Raw genomic sequence first — 15,281 nt, 5'->3', positions numbered from 1 at the left:
GTACAGTAACCTCATGATAGCATGAAAGTATTTGAAGTTTGAAAGCAATAGCCTTGATACTTCAGAAGTAAAGTGGATCGAAACACAAAATTTAACCATATATTCAAAGTTACTAAGTAAAAAAAGGGCTATAATTCCGTAAAAATGACAACCAGAGTTATGCAACTTGTCCTTTTACTGTACCCTTATGATAGTTTGCGATTTCTTTGATACTTTAGGGGTAAAGTGTACCAAAACACAAAACTTAACCAAATTTTCAATTTTCTAAGTATAAAGGGCCCATAATTCCGTCCAAATGCCAGTCAGAGTTACATAACTTTGCCTGCACAGTCCCCTTATGATAGTTAATAAGTGTTGCAAGTATGAAAGCAATAGCTTTGATACTGTAGGAATAAAGTGGACCTAAACACAAAACTTTAACAAATTTTCAATTTTCCAAGTATAAAAAGGGCACATAATTCTGTCAAAATGCCAGTCAGAGTTACATTACTTTGCCTGCACAGTCCCCTTATGATAGTTAGTAAGTGTTACAAGTATGAAAGCAATAGCTTTGATACTTAAGGAATAAAATTGGACCTAAACATAAAACTTAACCAAAATTTTCAATTTTCTAAGTATAAAAAGGGCACATAATTTTGTCAAAATGCACGCCAGAGTTATCTTACTTTGCCTGCCCAGTCCCCTCATGATAGAAAGTAAGTGTACCAAGTTTGAATGCAACAGCATTGATACTTTCTGAGAAAAGTGGACCTAAACGCAAAACTTAACCAAAATTTTCAATTTTCTAAGTATAAAAAGGGCACATAATTCTGTCAAAATGAACGCCAGAGTTATCTTACTTTGCCTGCCCAGTCCTCTCATGATAGTAAGTAAGTGTACCAAGTTTGAATGCAATAGCAATCATACTTTCTGAGAAAAGTGGACCTAAACGCAAAACTTAACCCGACGGCAACCCCGACGCCGCACCAAGGTGATGACAATAGCTCATAATTTTTTTTCAAAAAATAGATGAGCTAAAAATGTTGAATGATATTTGAGCCTAAACTGGATTCTCACTAAGAAAAGATTTCCTTGGTACGAAAAATTTCATAAAAAGTGGAAAGTTTCGTTCTTAATAAGCCTTTGAAGACTGCATATGCATTAAGCCCATTTTTACTAGAATTTGGCTAAAATTGCAAACATTGTAGGAACTCCAGTCAGTAAAAAATAGTTGAGGCAATTTACTTCCATAACAATAGTGTTAACAGATTGAAAAAATTGAATCTTACATTTTATTGTTGTTTGGATAATATCATTTAATTATCTATTTATTTATTGAAAATATAAAGCATTGTGTGTTTGCAAATTCTTAACCAAAAATGTAATATGGATAACTAAAAACAAAATAATGAAGTCTAATTAGGTCTGATACAAACTGCTGAGGAGACAGTTCTCTCTAAGTCCATAAAAGAAATCGCCTCATGTCCCATAATAATTATCCTTCTTTCACATGGGTTATGAGCATTGATTTTTTTTTAAACAACAACAACAAGAGCACCACCTGGTCTTTGCAGACCGCTCATCTATTTTTCTTTTTAAAGGTAAAGGGTCCTATCTCAATACTTCAATCAAAATGGGAGAGGGGTGGGGGTGGAGAGGGGTGTACAGTGTGGGGGTGTGGTCAGTTATTACATTATCTTTCAAAAACGAAAAAAAATCAGAAGACAAAAAAATTTGGGGGGGGGGGGGGAGGGATTCTTGGGTGGGATGGTTGGACAGTCTTTCAGAAGTAAAATAATAACAAGAGGGCCGGAAAGGCCCAAAGTCGATCACCTGAGATAACAAGATATGTATTGGGACAAATCTTCTTACCAAGTTTCATTAAGAACGGAAAATAAATGTGGCCTCTAGAGTGTTAACAAAGTTTTACTATAGCCATATAAGGAAAATTGCCCTGCCCCCTGGCGGCCATGTTTTTCAACCAACTGGCATCATTTTCGAACTCATCCAAGATATTATTGGGATGAATCTTCTGACTAAGTTTCATGAAGATTGGACAATAAATGTGGCCTCTAGAGTGTTAACAAGATTTTCCTAAAGCCATTTATAGCCATATAAGGAAAAATGCCTGGCCCCATGGCAGCCATGTTTTTCAAGCAAATATTACCATTTTTTAAATCATCCAAGATATCATTGAGACAAATCTTCTGAGCAAATTTCATGAAGATCGAGAAAATAAATGTGGCCTCTAGAGTGTTAACAAGGTTTTACAATAGAGATATAAGGAAAAATGCCCCGCCCCCTGGCAGCCATGTTTTTCAACCAACCGGCATCATTTTCGAACTCGTCCAAGATATAATTGGGATGAATCTTTTGACCAAGTTTCATTAAGATTGGACAATAAATGTGGCCTCTAGAGTGTTAACAAGATTTTACTATAGCCAAATATAGCCATATAAGAAAAAATGCCCCGCCCCTTGGCAGCCATGTTTTTCAAGCAAAGGTTACCATTTTTGAACTCATCCAAGATATTATTGGGAAAAATCTTCTAAGCAAATTTCATGAAGATCGGAAAATAAATGTAGCCTCTAGAGTGTTAACAAGGTTTTACTATAGCCATATAAGGAAAAATGCCCAGCCCCTGGCGGCCATGTTTTTTAACCAACCAGCATCATTTTCGTACTCTTCCAAGATATTATTGGGATGAATCTTCTGACCAAGTTTCATGAAGATTGGACAATAAATGTGGCCTCTAGAGAGTTAACCAGATTTTACTATAGCCATATAAGGAAAAATGCCCCGCCCTTTGGCAGCCATGTTTTTCAAGCAAACATTACCATTTTTAAATCATCCAAGATATCATTGAGACAAATCTTCTGAGCAAATTTCATGAAGATCGGAAAATTAATGTGGCCTCTAGAGTGTTAACAAGGTTTTACTATAGCCATATAAGGAAAAATACCCCGCCCCCTGGCGACCATGTTTTTCAACCAACCGGCATCATTTTCGAACTTATCCAAGATATTATTGGGATGAATCTTCTGACCAAGTTTCATGAAGATTGGACAATAAATGTGGCCTCTAGTGAGTTAACCAGATTTTACTATAGCCATATAAGGAAAAATGCCCCGCCTCTTGGCAGCAATGTTTTTCGAGCAAACGTTACCATTTTCGAACTCATCCAAGATATCATTGAGACAAATCTTCTGACCAAATTTCATGAAGATTAGACAATAAATGTGGCCTCTATAGTGTTAACAAGGTTTTACTATAGCCATATAAGGAAAAATGCCCCGCCCCCTGGCGGCCATGTTTTTCAACCAACCGACATCATTTTAGAACTCGTCCAAGACATCATTGGGATGAATCTTCTGACCAAGTTTTATGTGGATGGGACAATAAATGTGGCCTCTAGAGTATTAACAAGATTTTGCTATAGCTATATAAGGAAAAATGTCCCGCCCCTTGGCAGCCATGCTTTTCAAGCAAACGTAACCATTTTCATGAAGATTGGACAATAAATGTGGCCTCTAGAGTGAACAAGGCAAATGTTGACGTCGCACAACGGACAACGCACGACGGACAAAAGGCGATCACAAAAGCTCACCAAGAGCAGGTTGTGCTCAGGTGAGCTAAAAATAAATATTTGTGTTTGTTTTTTTAACCATGTTTTTTATTTTTTATTTTGAGGGGGGGGGGAGGGGGGGGGGGGGTTTGGGTGAGAGGAGGGTATAGTGTGGGGTGTGGTCAATTATTTTCTTTCAAAAATAAGAAAAACAAGAGCTGTCAGAGGACAGCACACTCGGCTTTTCGAGTGCTTGACAGTATTAAGTAAGCCATCATGGGGAAATTGTTCATATTCAATAATTTATTAGAAGATATTTCAAAAATAAAAAAAAGGAAAAAAAGTTTTTTTTTGGAGGGTGGGGGGTGGGAGAGGGAGGGGGGGTATAATGTGGGGTGTGGTCATTTATAACAGTGTTTTTTATCACTTATAGGGGAATGGTGGCGGGGCCAGTCCAAAGGGGAAAAAATGTGTGGTTTTTAGGAAAAGGGGAAAATTAAAAATTCAATTGTTTATGTGTAATGATATTTATTATATTAATACACATGTTTTTATGAATAAAATATTCACAGCTGAATGTCTTTGTCCTTTTTCTTAAAATTAAAATATATATCAATGATTTTTTTAACATTTAAGTTTTTAGACAGTTCAGCCTTATGCACAGTCTCTGTTTTCTTAGCCATTTTGAGTCTAATTGGGATCTTTTAAATCGATAAAATGGCAAATTTGAGCTTTTTTTATCAATAAAATGGACCAAATTGGAATGATTTTATCAACAAATATTGACACAATATAGATACATCAGGCCTTTTCTTTGCCATTTTGGGAGAAAAATGCAATTGATGTGAAAAGTCCACTGATTTGGGAAAAACTATTTAATACAACTCTTTATAATAATTCAAAATAATATAAATTATAGCTATATACTTTGTAAGTTGAGATATATTTATCATGATTATGAGACATTTCTTTCTAAAAAAAATAAAAAAATGTTTTTGTTTTTTTTTTAATTTCTGGAGGTGATTTTTTATACAAAATGGGGGAAAAATATACACTCTTTTTTTGAGGGGAATGGGGCCAAATATCGGCCCCGAAATTGCCATTAAAAAAAAACACTGTATAAGATGATGTTTCAAAAATACAAAAAGGAAAAAAAAATTGGGGGGTGGGGGTGTGGGCAGGGATTCTGGGTTGGAGCGGGGGGTATTGTTTGGGTGGAATCCATTGTGGTATTTAGGGAAGTGTTGTTTTGTCAAAGTATTAATAAATTCTGATCATAAATAAAGAAGTTATGGCAATGTAACTAAGGTAATAATGCATATAGTAAAATGGGAAAAGGGCCATAATTCTTACAAAATGCTTGATACAGTTGTCTGCTCTTGTTTATAGATTGGGGGTCATGGGAATAGGAAATATTTGTGGTGGTACGCAAACTTTAACATAGATTTATCAATAATATGCATATTTCAAGTGAAAAAAGGGCCATAATTCTGTCAAAATGCTTGATGCAGTTGTCTGCTCTTGTTTATTGGTTGGGGTCATGTTAGTTAAGAAGTATGCAAAATATGAAAGCAATATGTCAAGGGAAATATTTGGGGTAGTACGCAAACTTTAACATTTGCACGCTAACGCTGACGCCGGGGTGAGTAGGATAGCTCCACTATATGTATTTCATATATAATAGTTGAGCTATAAAAGGAAAAGCAACACACATTTTAGAGGGGGGGGGTTCTGGGGGGTGGGCATGGGGGTACTAGGTTTGGGTGGAGTCTATCGTAATATCAGGTAAGTGTTGTTTTGTCAAAGGATGAATCAAATCTGATCACAAATATAGAAGTTATGGCAATTTTAGCAAAATTTAATACTTGACCTTGAGAATCAAGGTCATTCAAAAGTCAAGGTCAAATTTGAGTTGCCAGGTTCAGTATCCTCATAATAGTAAGAAAGTATTTAAAGTTTGAAAGCAATAGCCTTGTTATTTTAGAATTAAAGTGAATCTATATACAAAATTTAATCAAATATTCAAAGTTACTAAGTCAAAAATTACATAACTTTGTCTGCACAGTTCCCTTTTGTTAGTTAGCAAGTGTTTTTAGTCTGAAAGCAATAGCATGGATACTTACGGAGTAAAATGGACCAAACACAAAACTTAACCAAATTTTCAATTTTCTAAGTATAAAAAGGGGACATAATTCTGTAAAAATGCCAGAAGTATTTTAATTTGCTTGCACAGTCCCCTTAAATAGTCAGTAAGTGATGCAAGTGTGAAAGCAATAGCATTGCAATTTTTAAGAAAGGGCATATAATTCTGTCAAAATGCCAGCCAGATTTTTGGTATCTTACTTTGCTTGCCCAGTCCCGTCATGATAGTAAGTAAGTGTGCAATGTTTAAACGCAAAAGCTTTGATACTTTATGAGGTGGACCTAAACACAAAACTTAACTGGACACTCAGGTCATGACAATAGCTCATAATTAAAAAAAATTATATATAGGTGAGCTAAAAAAATCAACTTATTACTTTAAGGGGCTGTCAACCACAATGAAGAAGAAAAGTTGTAAAATATCGTATTTTTTTACGATTATTAGTTAACATTGATTAAAATATCACGACTGGTAAATTACATTTCTTAAAAAAAGTTGTTAAGATTTCATATTTTCAGCCATGTTTTTCAACCAATATTTGGTAATAAATTTTACTGGGTATGTCTACCAGGTAACTACCAGTTCACTATAAATAACGCTAGTAGATTGATCATCATCGTCTCGTGGTAAAATCCAGGAATGAAATATTGCGCATGCGTAGTGAATTGTATACATCTAAAATATAAAATGATCAATGTACTTGCGTTATTTATAGTGTGTATATAGTTATGTCACCTATTTTCGTGATGTACTTCTGATTTCACATCACAAAATTGTATTACTAAATATACTGAAAATATGAACTTTTTTTAAGTAATGTAATATACCAGTCGTTATATTTTAATCAATATAAACTAATAATTGTAAAAAAATAAGGCATTTTAGAACTTTTCTTTATCATTATTCGCGGTTGACAGTCCCTTTAAGTATCAACATCATATTTAGAAGTGCTAATGAAAACAGGTTGTAGACAAACATGAGCTGTTCAATGTGTTAATATGTAGGCATTTGCCAAATTTACATAATAAACTCTAAATTGGAACTCGTTACACACCTATTAAATTCAGACATTCTTCCTCAGGACTTTACTATTATCAGAATATTATCAAGGTGTCTGACTCGTGTCAAGCGTTTATCCCCACAGGTGCAGCGTTCTTTAGATCTCCCCAAACGACACCAAGAACTGGTTCGACTCAATAAACTCTAAATTGGAACTCTTTACAGACCTATTAAATTCAGACATTCTTACTCAGGACTTAACTATTATCAGAATATTATCAAGGTGTCTGACTTGCGTCAAGCGTTTATCCCCACAGGTGAAGTCTTCTTCAAATCTCCCCAAACAACACCAAGAACCGGTTCGACCCAGGAAACAGACTCGCCAGTGTTTCATTAAGCCTTAGGCTTTCAATGCATTTTAGCTAAAATATCATAGGTTTCAACACTAGCAATTAGTCCACAGTCTACACACATACTTTTTTGTCTGCTGCCAGTTTCGGTCGCCATATTGACCACAGATGACATCACAGGAGTTGTGTTGCTAGGCAGCATGGGATCCGCATTCTCCAGGGCCACTTCATCACTCTGAAGGGAATCGATCAGGGACTCCAAGCCCTCTATGTCACTACAAAGAAAAGAATAAAATGTCTTTTCAAGGAAAATATCAAAATTTAATATGAAGTTTTATATCTATTTCTACTCATGTTTATAATTGATTTCTTGCTTACATATATATATATATATATATATATATATATATCCATTTGTTTTTTAAACAGTTTTAAAATTAATTTCCATGAGTTTTCCATGTGTGTGACTAATATGCTTAAATGCCCAAACCGACAAACTAGCGCCCAGGTTTCCTCCCCAGTGAGTTCATTCAGCAACTGTCTGTAGAGAAGCATAGATCCAGTCGATTCCTGAAAAAGTCGAGATTGAAATGGGATATGAATTACTTGATTGGATCATGTTAGTGTTATGTCTATTATAGTAAAGGGACCACAATAATATGTGTTATTCATCTTATTTATAGAGATTTAACCCTTTACTTCTCATACACTCATTTTATGTTGTATGTTGTTTGTATTCCATTTAAAAACCAGACTTTTCTTAAATGATTAAAGTTTTAATGGCTTCATATCGTACCCTTAGATAACTGATAAGAAAATGTAAATGTCAGCTATTGTGTAGTTTCTACTCGCCACCTACCAGCATGAACCAGTATGTCCGCCCAAGCTTATCTCTGCCAGCAGGCGTATGGCGGATGTCACCTCTCTTCTCAAGGTCATTGTTCACCTTCTCGTTGAAGGAATCATTGAACTGAAACTGGTCTTCCAAAAGATTCTGAAATACAGCACGGTTTGCAAGAAGCACAACTCTGAACTGGTCTTGTGAAGCGGCGTTTTTGAGATTAGGTTTATATCAAAGCTCCAGCTATGGTTTCAAATGAGCAGGGCACTTGAGCCAGCACAGTTATTATATCCCCATGCCGTTTACAGCATGTGTGCTATATACTTAATTGTCTGTATGATGTGATGAGATCAAAAAGGGGCATGGCGGTGTCTGAAAGGGCAGTGTGGGACCTAGGTCCGTTTAGGTCTGGCGGGAGCACTGTATATACTGTAGTTGAACTTGTTACTTTTGTAACTACTATGAAAAAGTATGGGCAAATGCAGGACAAAACTATCAATACAATTTATATACATTTCTGTGCTGGGGTGCACATGTGTATTACTAAGTTTATGAGGTCTTTCAACTCATGACTGAGGCTGCATAATCCTATGTTAGCATTCGTACTACCTCATACATGTTGTATTTACTAACATCAAAACTTGAAAATATTTATATGAGCAAGGAAACATTATTTACATAATTGGATATTTAAGTTTAAAGTTATGTTTGTTCACATTTGCACCAACTAATTTAGCATTCTATATCACCAGCAAGATAATTAATTAAGGGGTGTTGCTGCAGTTTTGCTGATTTTTTTCCACCAAATAGATTTTGTTCAAAATTTATATTCAAGTACCATATACAAACACTATATGAAAAATGAAATAAAAATATTGGGTCACCCGCCTTGTTTTAATTTTATTCACCATTTTTTAACATGTACTTTTTCATTTAAACTGGAAAATCTCTAATTGCCACAAACCAATTAATAACCAATGAAATAGACAACATATAGATATTAATATAAGCTGAGATACATAAAATACCATTTAATTAAACAACACAATGCCAACAAAATGGAGAACATGCTTTAAATTAAAAAAACACTATTTTTTTTAAATTTTTGTGTCACCCCAAAAAACATCAATTTTCTACTATTTTTAACACCAAAATGTAATTTAAAAAAATTCTGTCAAATAGAATTCTGCAAAACTGCTCAAATATGTTCATACTTGTTGTCATCATAAAACACAAATAAAACAAGACTATTGTCAAGCAATATAAGTCCCCTACCGGCTCCACCATTGTCAGAAATATATATTATTATTTTTTTTGCCATAGCAACCAGAATTTTTGACGTAGGAACAAAAAGAAATGATGTGCATAATGTCCTTATTGCCATCTATCCATGTTTCAAGTTTCATGAAAAAATATTAAGAACTTTTAAAGTAATCGCAGAATCCAGAAAAGTGTGACAGACTGACTGACTGACGGACACACAGAGCGCAAACCATAAGTCCCCTCCGGTAAAACCGGTAGGGGACTAAAAAGGGGGTCACCGCACTTTTAACCGAGATTTTTTGTTTTAACTTTCCCTACCGTTTACGTCAAATTTTATAAGAAATACATCATTTAGGCAAAACCCAAGTACTGGTACATAGATTGTAAGAAATATGCATAAATATTAGAAATTGTTCAATCTTAACTGGGATCACAACAGCTTACCAAAAGACATTAATAAAAAACAATATCACAAACATAATACCATACAGTATCAAACTCAACCTTAATCTTTAATAACTTACATGTACTTGTTCACAGATTTCGGCTTGTTTTGAAGTTTGTGATTAAATGCTTTAAATTGATAAATATAAACGACATGACTAAAAAGCTCCAGTATAAAACAAGAATGAAATTAAAGATATAAAAAAAATGTAAAAAAAAAAGTTAACCCCCCCTGGAATCGAACCACTGACAATTGAATTATGAACCAACTCGGTCATTTTTGATGATACTGATAACAAAAATATTGAGTCGTGATAATAGAATCATCGGTGTTGCTATAAATATATTCTCAGTTAAATAAATTGCTGCAACACCCCTTAACTGCATCCAGTTATACCTTCAGGATACGTATTTTCACTTCAGCAGGTAGTAGTGTATAATTATACTCCAGGTCACCCAGCAGTTTGTCATCTCTTTCCGGAAAATCCTCAATAAACTGTGAAAAGCATGAGTCTCTTTCAATGAAAACATGTGCATAAAGTGTCCTCCCAGATAACTCAGTGCAGTAAGAACAGACTAATCTGGGATTAACACTGCAGTCTGCACATGTTAGTCAGGGACGACACTTGCCACCAAAACTGGATTTTCCCAAAGAAGCGACATCTTTTAAATAAAAAATTTCATAAAAGTAGAAAGTGTCGTCCCTGATTAGCATGTGCAGACTGCAGAGGCTAATCTATATTAACACTTTATGCACATGCATTAATCCACGTTTTTCCAGAATAATGTCTAAATAAGATTTCACGATGGGGGAAAGTAATGATTTTTATCTTTACACATAACATTTGTTTACAAGTTAAATTGCACAAGATATTGTGGACAATTGAACAATTAAAAAATTATTAAGTCTAATACTCGTATAATGTCAATAAACTTGAAAACCTCAACAACTTTCATGATTTCAGACCCAAAGTTCAAGGTCAAGGTCACAGGGGTCAAAACTTTTATGCACATGGAAAGGCCTTGTCCAGATACACATGCATAGCAAATATGAAAGCAATCTCTGAAGGGACACAGATGTTATGAGTTTTTTTTTGAATCGCAGCCGCAGATTTCGAAACCTGAACAGTGACCCCAAGTTCATGGGCAAATTATACGCCCATGGAAAAGAGTTGTCCAGATACACATGCGTACCAAATTTGAAAGCAATATCTTAAGCGACACAGTACGTATGAGCCTTTTTCAAATCACGGTCGCAGATTTCGAAACCTGAATGCTGACCATAAGTATAGTTCAAGGTAAATGTCACAGGGGTCTTAAATTGTATGCGCATAAAAAAGTGTTGTCCAGATACACATGCATACCAAATATGAAAGCAATATCTGAAGGGACACAGCAGTTATAAGCCTTTTTGGAATTGTGGTCGCAAATTTTGAAACCTTAACGCTGACCACAGAAAAACATATATTAAATGACCAAGACAAACATGAAATGTAGGGGAACTACAAACTAAGAAACGGAGACCTGATTTTGTCATGTGGTAGCCCGCCTTACACTGATTTCTACACACCTGGTGTATACTGGTCACATGCAGTATGCAACGGAAACAAACCAATATGAGTTGCACTAAGGAAAACAGAGCTGGATTTGAGTAAATTGTCATCCAAGATTAGCCTAAGCAGTTGGTATAAGCTAATCAGAGAACATAATCTCCACCTAAACTTGATTTTTGCTAAGAAGAAAAACACAATGCAGGCCTTTTACGCCCTATGCCACGGGTCCGAAATTCGACCCCATTCCCAATGCAAATCTGGTTGTTTTTTTCGCAATGATTTTTTTTCCCAATTCCAAAAAAAAAAATATATAAAAAATTTCTTTTTTTTTTAAACCTTTAAATATAAAAGTAAACCTGATCCAGTGTAGAAAATAGAAAAATATTGCAAAATTAAATTATCAGTTGCCTTGAATTTGTTTAAAAACAGTAAAATATGTTAAATTGGTAATTTAAGACTTTCCTTATTATCCCCACAATCGGGCGTTTCGCACAATTTTTTCCCCTGAAAAAAGGCCAGGCCCTTTCCCCAAAATCAGATTAAAAACCCTGCACTTATCACACATGTTCATAATATTTTGTGAAATTTTAATTAGATAGTATCAAAATAGTAATTATTTACCAGGTAACAGCTTCTTTGAAATATAAGAAACACTATTTACATGCGATTAGTTTTCCCAATTGAGCCAGTTTTGCGATTTTTTTTTTCCCAAAATGGGATTTTTCACGTGCAATTCCCAAAATTCCAGTGTGGCGTTTTCCCAAAATGGAGCAAAAAAGGCCTGATTCAATGCCCCCTACTGCGTAGCTTAGATTTATTTTATTTTTTTATCATTTGGAAGGTACAGATAATTATCTCCCTTTCAAGCTTATTACTTCCCTTGGATTTGTTTTTTACCTCTGACCTTTAAGGATGACCTTGACCATTCACGACTCAAAATGTGCAGCTCCATGAGATACACATGCATTCCAAATATCAAGTTATCTAGAGCAACATAGAAGTTATGAGCATGTTTTGAAAACTAAACGCAAAGTGTGCCAGACAGTCGGAGGGGGGGGGGATGAAGTTATAGCATTTTTCGAAACCTAAACGCAGATTTTGAAACCTAAACGCGGACCCTAAGTTCATGGTCAAGGTCACAGGGTGAAAGTTATATCTCAAGGGACATAGAAGTTATGAGCATTTTTCAAAACCTAAACGCAAAGTGTGACGGAAAGACGGACAGTCCGATCACTATATGCCCCCCTTTCTTCAGAAGGGGGCATAAAAAGTGTCACCCTTGATAAGCCTGTGCTGACTGCACAGGCAAAACATTTCCAAACTTGAGAATATGCATATAAGCCATATTTTTCCTGGGCAACCATCACATACAGTCCAACTTTGCTTATATTGAATTTCGACACCTAGTCAGCGATAAAGATGCTATGGGGTTATGACTTCAGCCACGTCAGAGATAAGAGCCAATATTGAAAATTGATTTTAGTGTTTACTTTGGAAATGGCCTTTGATCGTAATAGACAGGTGACCATTATTCTCAGTCGTGTGTGTGGGGGCTCCAGACTGACCGCTTTAGACAGGTGACCATTGTTCTCAGGTGACCGCTTAGTCTGGTTGGACTGTATATGATTATCCATTTATTATCATCATAACTTCAAGAATATTTAATCATTTTACGAGTTCTTAAGTAAAAGTTTCCTTTGGCCAACTTGCATTTTGTCCTTAGCCAGCAAGTGCCTAACACAATTTGCATGTGGGTGTTGCTGATACCTTTATCATATCTTTGGAGAACTGTGTGCATGATGGTTTAGAAGTTGGTGAGAATCCAATCCCTCTCAGCAGCTTCAAGTGCAACTTCACCACTGGGCTTGTTTGTTCAACTGAAAAGAAAGTTTTAATATTATTACTTTACTTCATTAACTGAAGAAGAATTGAAAAGCTCCGACAAATCAATAGGATAATAAACAAACAATATGATATTGCAATTTCTGCCATCTGCAATTTAAAAGCTAATACAGTTTAAATAATTTCAAGATGAAACTCAAAACATTTTGCAATACTTGTGTGTAATCTTTGTTTTTTACCATTACATGAAGTAAATGGATTATTACTTAAATAAATGTGCAGGCACTAACTTGGCAAAACTGATATGCATGAGAGCAAAATGTAAAGTATGGGGGTCATGTGGTTTAATTCTCTGCAATAGACAAATTGATGAGTGATTTCACATGCGGCTGTAAAGTTTAGACTCTGTCTTCTGGTTGACTCAAGGTAAACAACGCGCAAAGTGTATGTCATTCGCGGGTGTGTATGGAACTATGGGCTTTGCGTGGTTAAACATGCTTTAAATAAAAAAAATTGACATGAGTTGAACGGGAATGAAATAAATATTTAAAGGTACATCGTTTATTGCAGCCAGCATTGCATATATGCCAGAATTTTTTAGGTCCAAAGCGAGACATTCCATAAAAAATTGTCGGGACATTCGACAAAAAAGCAGGACACCCAAAATGATCTATCATTCCACCTTTACTGTACAGTTACATCAGCTTGACTCGGAATGCGCAGCCGTACACATTTTCCGAGGTAGGTTTTTGGTGGAAGCAAACCGTCTTTGTGTTCATTTTAACTGCCAACAACTTAATTGGAGTAGGGTCAAACTGTCATGCATAGCACCTCGTTATTTTTATTACAATTACACCCAATTACACTAGACAGGATAGGTATCACTAATTGGACAGTTTGTTGCGATTTTGGTATATTGCACATTCTGATTTTCCCGCTATTTTGGAACTAAACATCGAATGTAATAGACTCATTAATGACGTAGAGTTTATTTTACAAAACAATTGTTTTGTAAACCGTTTCAAACAAAGACAAAAACAAACAAATTTTCAACCTTTATTTCATTACAATACAACTATCGATAGCAATAAGCGACGGCGGCCCATAAGCCACCACTATCTTGAAGACCACCGTGGTGTGAATGCCTGATAAAATCAATAATTAGCTGATAAATCGCTGATAAGGTGTCATAAACAACACTGGTACACACGAGAAGTAGAATCAGGGCAATAAAGGGATTAGCGGTGGTAAGTGTAAGCGAAACAGAGCTTGAATAGCGAATTTTATTGGGAACCTATAGACCTTACATCGTTTTTAACAAATGTCGGGACAAATCGTCTCATATCAAGACGCCGGGACAAAAGGCCCAAAAGTGGGACTGTCCCGCCGAGATCGAACGTCTGGCATGTATGGCATTGTTTGAAGTAATTTAGAAATTATTTTAGTTGTTTCCTTAATCGCTCGACTCAAGGTAATTGGAGGATATATTTGTTTCCCAAAAATGTAATTAATTTAGTGTAAATACCCATGGAATTAACTTAATAATACAATGGTTATTTTAAAGCAAATATAATAATTACAAAATAGGTTACTAAGTTTTAACAGGTTATTTAAAATCGTCCGGAAAGTACTGTCCGGAAAATACTCGCTAAACAGTAACACAATACGACAATTTGATTTTACACTCGGTGGCATCAAGGAATTGCTGAATATCATCAATTGTCACAGTGTCCGAATTGTCGGTGATCAAATGCTGAAAGTTGTCCAAAAAAGAGCAGATCACTGCAAACTTAGGATCTTCTGCAGAATGTTTATCCATTGCGCTCATTGTCTTCTACTCTTTACGGAGAATCCGGAGATGGACGAAGTGTTACGATTGCACTGTCTACATGGCTGGTTCCTAATTTAGAATAATGATGAAGAACCAGAAAAAGGTTACACTTAACCAAGCTCAACATTTAAATGGTTCCGAGCATTGCTTACCCTCGGCTAGTTGTTCTTATTTCTGGTTTGAATGTTTACCAATATTTGCAAACGGTACATGTTAGTTTGTAAAAATATACAAAACATGGCAAATTTTCTGATGGTATATAAATTTTTTTTTTTACAAAATATGACACAATGAATTAAATTTATACCGGTATCAATTTTTATAGGTTTTCTAAGAATTAAGTGAGTAAATGTCGATTTGGGTACCGATTGTAAACCACCCAAAGCAAAATACATCACAAGTTAGTACACACGAGAGGTGACGCTATATAACTCCAAGCATTTTCGAGTTAATAAGGTTTCTACTTCATTA

The 15,281-nt window shown here is 35.3% G+C and overlaps 1 protein-coding gene across 1 annotated transcript in view; it reads right to left on the bottom strand.

Annotated features, from left to right (window-relative positions):
* The window catches only part of LOC127833633 (remodeling and spacing factor 1-like), a 36,001-nt gene extending 21,148 nt beyond the window's left edge, over nt 1–14,853 (bottom strand). Inside the window, exons 1-6 of the mRNA XM_052359015.1 lie at nt 14,663–14,853; nt 12,905–13,014; nt 9,982–10,080; nt 7,896–8,030; nt 7,527–7,606; nt 7,163–7,311 (exon numbers count right to left, since the gene is read on the bottom strand). Coding sequence (XP_052214975.1) covers nt 7,163–7,311; nt 7,527–7,606; nt 7,896–8,030; nt 9,982–10,080; nt 12,905–13,014; nt 14,663–14,807 — 718 coding nt within the window. The 5' untranslated portion in view covers nt 14,808–14,853. The remainder of the gene's footprint in view (nt 1–7,162; nt 7,312–7,526; nt 7,607–7,895; nt 8,031–9,981; nt 10,081–12,904; nt 13,015–14,662) is intronic.
* Nucleotides 14,854–15,281: the final 428 nt, after the last annotated feature.

Source organism: Dreissena polymorpha, chromosome 6 (assembly GCF_020536995.1).
Source record: "Dreissena polymorpha isolate Duluth1 chromosome 6, UMN_Dpol_1.0, whole genome shotgun sequence".
NCBI lineage: Eukaryota > Metazoa > Mollusca > Bivalvia > Myida > Dreissenidae > Dreissena > Dreissena polymorpha.
The sequence above is the reverse complement of the archived record's forward strand: the minus strand, read 5'-3'. Positions and strand labels throughout refer to the sequence as shown.